General features: G+C 40.6%; 1 protein-coding gene across 2 annotated transcripts in view; it reads right to left on the bottom strand.

Moving 5' to 3' along the window:
• cavin4a (caveolae associated protein 4a) overlaps nucleotides 1-7,500 on the bottom strand; it is a 22,389-nt gene that overhangs the window by 13,804 nt on the left and 1,085 nt on the right. For both annotated transcript variants that reach the window (XR_013933851.1, XM_080439343.1), the window contains exons 2-3: nucleotides 4,886-5,170; nucleotides 3,505-3,705 (exon numbers count right to left, since the gene is read on the bottom strand). Coding sequence is in view for 1 of the 2 variants with exons in the window: in XM_080439343.1 (XP_080295469.1) it covers nucleotides 3,505-3,705; nucleotides 4,886-5,089 (405 nt within the window). In the remaining variant the exon portion in view is untranslated. The remainder of the gene's footprint in view (nucleotides 1-3,504; nucleotides 3,706-4,885; nucleotides 5,171-7,500) is intronic.

The following is a 7,500-nucleotide window of genomic DNA, read 5'->3' as shown; positions in this document are numbered from 1 at the left end:
CTCTGTAAAATGTAAAAGATGAAATGTTGTCTTTTGATAAGTTGTCTCTTGACAAAATGTTGATCAAGTCTTGGTACCGCCCCTGATCACCAGGTGGGGCTGGTAACCAAAATCATTTGTTCCTGTATAAAAAGAAGTCATTTCCTGTTCTTGTTTATACTTGAAAAAGACCGAAAGGGTCGAAACGTCGTATCACTATCAGCTGTTTGTTGTGAAATAAAACCTGGAGCATCAAAGTGAGTTGCGAGCCATACCTTTGTTTTATTATTACTGTCTGTACAGTTTAAAGCTCAGCGCCAGGGAACGGAGGATGTGCGTTATCTATGTTTCAGTGGTTAAGCCCCATCTATACTTCGCTACGACGGTGTCACACGCTGAAAATAGCCAATCCACAAGCTCACAGTCATGGATGTGACACGTTGTGGATTGGCTATTTCTGGCACATGACACCGCTATATACGACAGAGCATTTAAATTAGACATCACACACTGTATAAGGTGCGGCGGTGGAATGTATCTAACCACTTAAACCCTATATGGTTGACCGGAGTACCTCAGGGCTCTATACTAGTATATTTTCTGTTTTCTGTTATTGTGGGGAAAGCTTCAGCTGAACATAGATTTTCTGCTAAAGCTATCCCCACAATATGAATGCTGGGGTTTAAGTGGCTAAGTGCATTTACTAAATACTGTACTTACAATTCTGAGTTTTACTTTACTTGAAAACAACAAAAAAAACAAAAAAACAACCTTAGTACTTACTTGAGTATTTCTACTTTTGAATTCTCTATAATTCTACTCCACAACATCTCAGAGGCACATGTACTTTTTACTCTACTACAATTATTTTTGAAACTTCACTTCGTAAGTTACTTTGGATATTTAGATTATTAATATAAATTATACATCAGCTAATGAATAATGATAGTGTTTTATAGACTATAAGCTCCCCAGCAGCACAAAGCCATTAAAAATAAGCTCCACCTTTACCAGCTGCAACATTAACGTGATGAACACATTAATGATAATGATGTCATTAATATATAATATCCTGTTAGCCATCCATCAGGTGTGTCAGTATATATATGCTGTATACTGTGTAGTATATCATCACTGTCAGGCAGAAACCTTGCATCTCCATATTTCATCCTTTTTTAAATTCTTTTCATAAATGAATGCCCTGTATCAGTGGTTCTCAAACCTTTCAGGCCGCGACCCCCCAAAATAATGATAATTTGAACTGGGGACCCCTCGCCCTGACAAGCACTTGGAATTGTAGGAGTTGCCTCTTTCTTAGGTAATATTTGACAATTTGGCCAATGTTTGACATATTTGTTATAGTATAGTAGTTTGTTCATTACTTTTGACACAGTAATGGTCTCATTTAATTTTATCAAATTTATTTCATTTTAGAGGTATTAAAAAGGTCTCAAAAGTCCTTAAATTGTCACTTTAGAAATGTGCAAATAGACACTTATACTGTATGTTGGTTTGTTTACTGTTGAGTGAGAAAACAATGTTGCACATTAAGCTAATCATCTTGGGGACCCCCCAAAATCATTTGGGCACCCCTTGGGCATCCCAACTCACAATCTGAGAACCGCTATTATACTTTGTCTTGTGACACATTTTTGCAAATAAAATAAATAAATAAGTGTGTGTGTGTGTGTGTGTGTGTGTGTGTGTGTGTGTGTGTGTGTGTGTGTGTGTGTGTGTGTGTGTGTGTGTGTGTGTGTGTGTGTGTGCGCGCGCGCGTTCAGTATTGTCATGTTACTGTAAGCATGTCCGTGCTGCAGCTTCTCTGTACATGTATTGCATCCGGACATTAAATCGACTATAATTTTCATGGTTTTGACTTTGGCCTTTAAGGTTCATAAATGCCTGAACATGATTTATATTATATAAGTTATGATAATGCTGTCGATGACGTCCGCTCCACACATTCCACTGAGATAAATTCCTGGTCATTTTGCTTGTACATTCAAGATGCAAAATTAATTTGACAGTCAATCTTAAATGGTAAACGTCTATATTCCTGTCTCTCCATAGCTTTTTGTTGGAGCTATGAAGTGAAGCGGGAAAAAACGGAAATACTCAAGCAAAGTAAAAGTACCACAAAATGTTACTTAATGGCGGCAGCAGCTGAGTGGGCAGAAAGACAGTCTGGGAAAAAGAAGGTTCATGCCTCGCCTCTATTACTGTACTGTATATCGAAGTGTCCCTGAGCAAGACACTTAAACGGATAGATAACCAAAAAAAAAAACTCGACCTCATGGAGACTTGAATTTTCTTTTGTTTTTGTCAAGCCAATAATTTGATGACCAGCTGTCCGGTAGGAGACACAAAGGAGACTCTTTGTGTCCCCTACCGGAACCACTGCCGGTCATCAAATTATTGGCTTAGGAATGCAACAAAAACAAAAGAAAATCCATGAATTCAAGTCTCCATGGGGTGACTAATCGATAGAAAAAAATGTGTGAGTTATCTGACTGAATTATAATTATGATATTATTAGTACTTGGGTAAAGGTAGTTCATGTCCACCACTGCATGCAGCTGAACCTGTGTAGGTCGTGGTGTCATTGTCAATTTGGATCAAAGGCTGCTCACTGCGTTTGAAGAGAAGCAACGAGGAGCGTTCCTGTAAATGAACTATCATTATGCAGTAGAGAGATAAGAGCCCATAAACAGCTCTCCATGCCCACACCGTCTAAAATAAACCACCTCACTGCTGCTCCCTGCTTAATGAAATCAGTACATTTGAGGATGCAGATGAGATCTCTCTGTTCTCACTAGCGAGGCCCTCATGCAGCGGATAAGAGACACAAAAATAGTATGGAGATAAGAGGTTTCTGCCGATAGCAACAATATATATTTAAAAGAAAAAATATAATAACAAAAAAAAGTTGTGGTATTTTTTTCTATTCAACTTTGAATTTTGTTTTTTCATTGTGACACTGATAAATAGGAACAATCATTGATCCAAGCCGAAACACAAATAAACATGCTCTGAAATTGGATGCAGCTCACCCATCTTAAGTCGTGTTAGCCATGTCAAGTGGGTGGGCCGTGAACCCTTTCAAGATTTCCAAGTGGGCCCCGATCCAGAAAAAAGATTGAGAGCCACTGCCTTGAACCACATGAACCCTATCGCCCCAATTCTGGGATGAACATACCAGATCAACAAGCTCACAAAGCATCGCAATGCGACTTGTTGGCGAGAGAGTAAAAAGAGAGTAAAAAGGAGGATGCCTAGTACAGAGCCCTGGGGGACCCCAATAGACACTAGAAGCATGGTTTACCTGGTAGGTTGGTACTGTATAGGGTTTAATAGACACTAGAATCATAAACTTTACCTGATAAGTTGGTATAGAGTTTAACACTAGAAGCATGTTTTAAACTTTACCTGTTAAGTTGGTATAGGGTTTAATAGACACTAGAATTAGCCTATGGTTTACCTGATAAGTTGGTATAGGGTTTAACAGACACTAGAAGCATGGTTTACCTGGTAGATGACCACGCGGAAGCGGTTGCGGGTCAGCAGCTCGTCCTGTGTGGTCTCCACCTTCTTGACGCGCACGTTCTGCTTCTCCACGCGCGCCCGCACCTCCTTCACGTTGGCGCTCACCTTGCGCGTCTTCTGCAGCAGCTTGTCCACCGTGCCGCCCGTGGACGCGTGGTCCTTGGCCAGCTTCAACACATCGCCCTGGAGAAGCAAAGTTGATACAGTCATTATATTTTTATTGTAGTTTTTTTATTACTTTCTTTTCTTTAAACGTTTTGCCCCTTTTTCTCGCCAATTTAGTTGTTATGCCAATTAATTTCTCTCCACACACATTTCTGTGTGCTGTCACCGCTGCCGTATCGACTGGTTCACCTGCCAGTGAGGAGCCTCTACCGGGAGGACATCCTCCTCCCGCCCAACATTCCCACAGGTAATGCCCCAGCCTGTAGGAGTACGTGCAGTGACATCATCCTCCCCGCCCGGCTTCCCTCCCCCAATTGTGTTCGTAATAGACGCTCGCTCGACAAAGCCGAAGATTGTTTAGATTTTTCATTCGTTTTGATTGTTTTGGCTTCATTGTTTTGGCTCTCCATTTCAGTTTTAGTTTGTATTTGTTTTTACAGTAGGTTTGCTAGTTTAGCATATTTTTTTAAGGCTTAGTTTTTTTTTTTATAATTAGTTTTAGTGCTATTTAGTTTTTTGTAATCTGGGGTAAGCTGGCACAGCAAAAAAAAAAAAATCATATCCACCCAAAATACTATAGTGTTATGAAATATTGACAAAGATTTTTGTTAGTTTTAGTTAGTTTTATAAACACACAATAAAGTTTCCATTATCATTTTCTTAAGCCTAATTTGTATTTTTATTCTATTTCACCCCAGCATCCGAATTCTGGGAAAACCTTTAGAAGAAAATAGCAGATCTACAAGCTGAGAGCTTGTGGATTGGCAATGTTCAGCAAAGATATTTAAAGGAGTAGTTCACCCAAAAAAGTACTTATTTTCTATCAATTACACACCCCATGAAGCCTTGAATTCATGGAGATTTTTTTGTTTTTGATGCATTCCTAAGCCAATAATTTGATGACCAGCGGTCTCTCCGGTAGGAGACTCATTGGAGAGTCTTTCAGTCTCCTATACCGGAGACTCCACCGTCATCAAATTATCGGCTTAGGAATGCGAGAAAAAAAAATTCAAAGCTATATGGGGTGAGTAATCAATAAAAAAAAAGTCATTTTGGGGGTGAACTAATCCTTTAATGTTGAGCGAAAACAGAAAATACACTATTATAGCCCTGAGGGACTCAGACCAACTTTGCGGTTTAAGTGGTTAAATCTAGTTGTGGTTATTCGGTTAGTTGTGGTTAACTATAATAACCTTGCCTGGATGTTTTTGATGTTGTTCTCCAGGTCTTGCTGGCGCTCCTCCATGCGCTGCTGACTGCTCTGCACGTTGTCGATGATGCCCGCCACGCGCTCCAGCAGCGACATGATGGTCAGAGCGCTGATGGGGGCCCCCGCTCCGTCCTCCAACCCTGTGATCTCCAGCTTCTCCTGGAGGCCGGCCGCCATGCGCAGCTTCTCCATCGTAGTGGTTCGGTTGGCGGAGAGGTGGAAAGGTGAAGAAGTTCTAGGAGCTGTAGTTCGGAGATGGCCCGCTGGCTAGGGCTAGATAGATAGGTAGATAGATACAGGACAGTCAACCCCAGTACTTGAGTCAACCTATAGTGAAAGTTAGTAAAGTAATTAAAGGGCAAGACCACTTTTTAGAGGTTTGAGTTGTGTAGTTACCTCGCCATGACGTAACTCCAAAGGTGGACAAGAAACAGAAAATAATCTCTCATTCATAGAAATTGATCGTTCAAAATATGCTCCTCATTGACTTACATTGTACGGCAAAACCACTCTTGAAGCTCTTTTTCAGCCCGTAAACTATTGCAAACAAAGCTTTTTTTGTAAAAATGACAACTTCCTCTTGATTTTACTATTTGAAGATCAGGATCCAGATCCGCAGATCCAGTCTGGGTTTTCTTCCTAATAAAAATAGCAAAATCAACAGGAAGTTGACATTTTTATACAAAAAAACAAACAGTACTGGGTTTGGTGATGTTCCATATTGTCTGAATCAGCTTTGTTTGAGTTTGTTTAAAAGCTAAAAGAGCTCCTATATTTTAAATCATCAGTTTCTAGTTAATGGAGAAATTATTTTAGGTTTTGCCCACCTTTGTTGTTACATCATGGCAAGGTAACCACACAACCCAAACCTCTACCAAAGTGGTCTTGCCCTTTAAGTACTTGCTTTTAAAAATACTTTAGAATTCAAAAGTACAAATTACAAAGTACATTTTCTTTTTAATAGGCCTATCAGCACATTTTCCAGATTCCAGATAAGATTTTCAAGAAATGATCAAAAATAGTGAAGATAGCTGATCTACAGTACGAGCTCCCAAGCCCAACATGACATAAACTTTGTAAAATCTGCTTCAGTTGACTTGGTTCCATTGGATACCATTAAGGACAGAATGGTAAATCATCATGTCCCTCATGTCAGCATGCGACGTCCCCTCACGTCAAATGTTGGCATGGGGTCAAATCCGCCCCCAGCCGTCACTCGTTTGACGGCGTGGGGTATGAGAATGTGTTGTATCATCAGGTATAAATATAACCAGGGCTTGTCAACGTGGAACGTGGACAATTCTTATTTTGAGAAAGATAATTTAAATAAAAAATGTTTACTCTAAATTTTTATTATCCAATTAATGAATTAATTTGGTGAAGTGATGTAGCCTAACTAAGTAAGCCTTGCCAGCCGAGCCATCTGGCCCATAGGGCAGGAGCCTATCTTCTGTTTCTGTAGCGTGCAGCAGCTTAAAGTGGACATGACGCTAGTGTGTCACAGGGACTTACCCCCAATCCCACCCTTGATGCTGAGTGCCAAGCAGGGGGGCATTGGGTGCCATTTTTAGAGTATTTGGTACTACCGACCGGGGATCGAACCCAACCTCCCAGTATCAGGGCCGACACTCTAACCACAAGGCCACTGAGCTGGTGATGTTGCTATGTTGCTTAATTACCCCACACCTCCCCCACACACCTGTCAATTGTGTGCCCCATACCTACAGGTGTGTGCAGAAGTGGAGAGAATGTGGTCCGTGCAGAAACTCCTTGGAAAGTGGGATATTTTGCTAAATTCACGTTGTCTGCATTAACTTTCAAATGGATATGAACATTTGATTACAAGAGCTGAGCTCAAGTTGCAGCAATTCATTATTGGGCGAGTACATATCAACGCTACAACCTTTAATGCCGCTGCGATAACTCCCCTCCCCGGGAGGGAGTGTTTGTTCTGTGGCTGTGTATATGGAATACATGAAATGTAAAGTAATATCACAGCCACCATAGGGCTAATGTACGCTAATCGTACGTAAATGTACTGCCACTGGCTATTGTGCACATACTGTAATGTCTATTATTATTGTTGTCGTTGCTCAATGTTGACTATGGAATTCAGCACGACCCCACATTAAATCAATCCACAGACAAGAGCAAGGGAGAAAGAGAAAGAAACAGAGAAGAGAGAGACGGACAGAGAGAGAGAGAGAGAGAGAGAGAGAGAGAGAGAGAGAGAGAGAGAGAGAGAGAGAGAGAGAGAGAGAGAGAGAGAGAGAGAGAGAGAGAGAGGAGGAGAGAGAGAGAGAGAGAGGGGGGCAGATAGGTAACTTTAGAAGTCAGTGTTTTACTGTTTGTTGGAACATAAATACCAATGACATTTCTGTTTGCATTTTAAGCTTTGTTAAGCAATTAAAACTAAACGTCTTTTGTGTGGAACAAGTTAAAGTTCTATATTCTCTTAGTAGTAATCATTGCTTTAGTCTCCCCGTCTCAGGTAGGTTGCCCATTTCATCCAGTCAGGAGAGAGAACCCATCTTATAATTGTAGTGTTCCATTTCCAATTTTGTCTTCTCATTTCTTTGTGTCATCACTTCTAATTTCACTAG

The sequence above is a fragment of the Gymnoscopelus braueri genome, assembly GCF_963280865.1.
Source record: "Gymnoscopelus braueri genome assembly, chromosome: 10".
Lineage (NCBI taxonomy): Eukaryota > Metazoa > Chordata > Actinopteri > Myctophiformes > Myctophidae > Gymnoscopelus > Gymnoscopelus braueri.
This window is presented reverse-complemented; position numbering and strand designations above follow the sequence as displayed.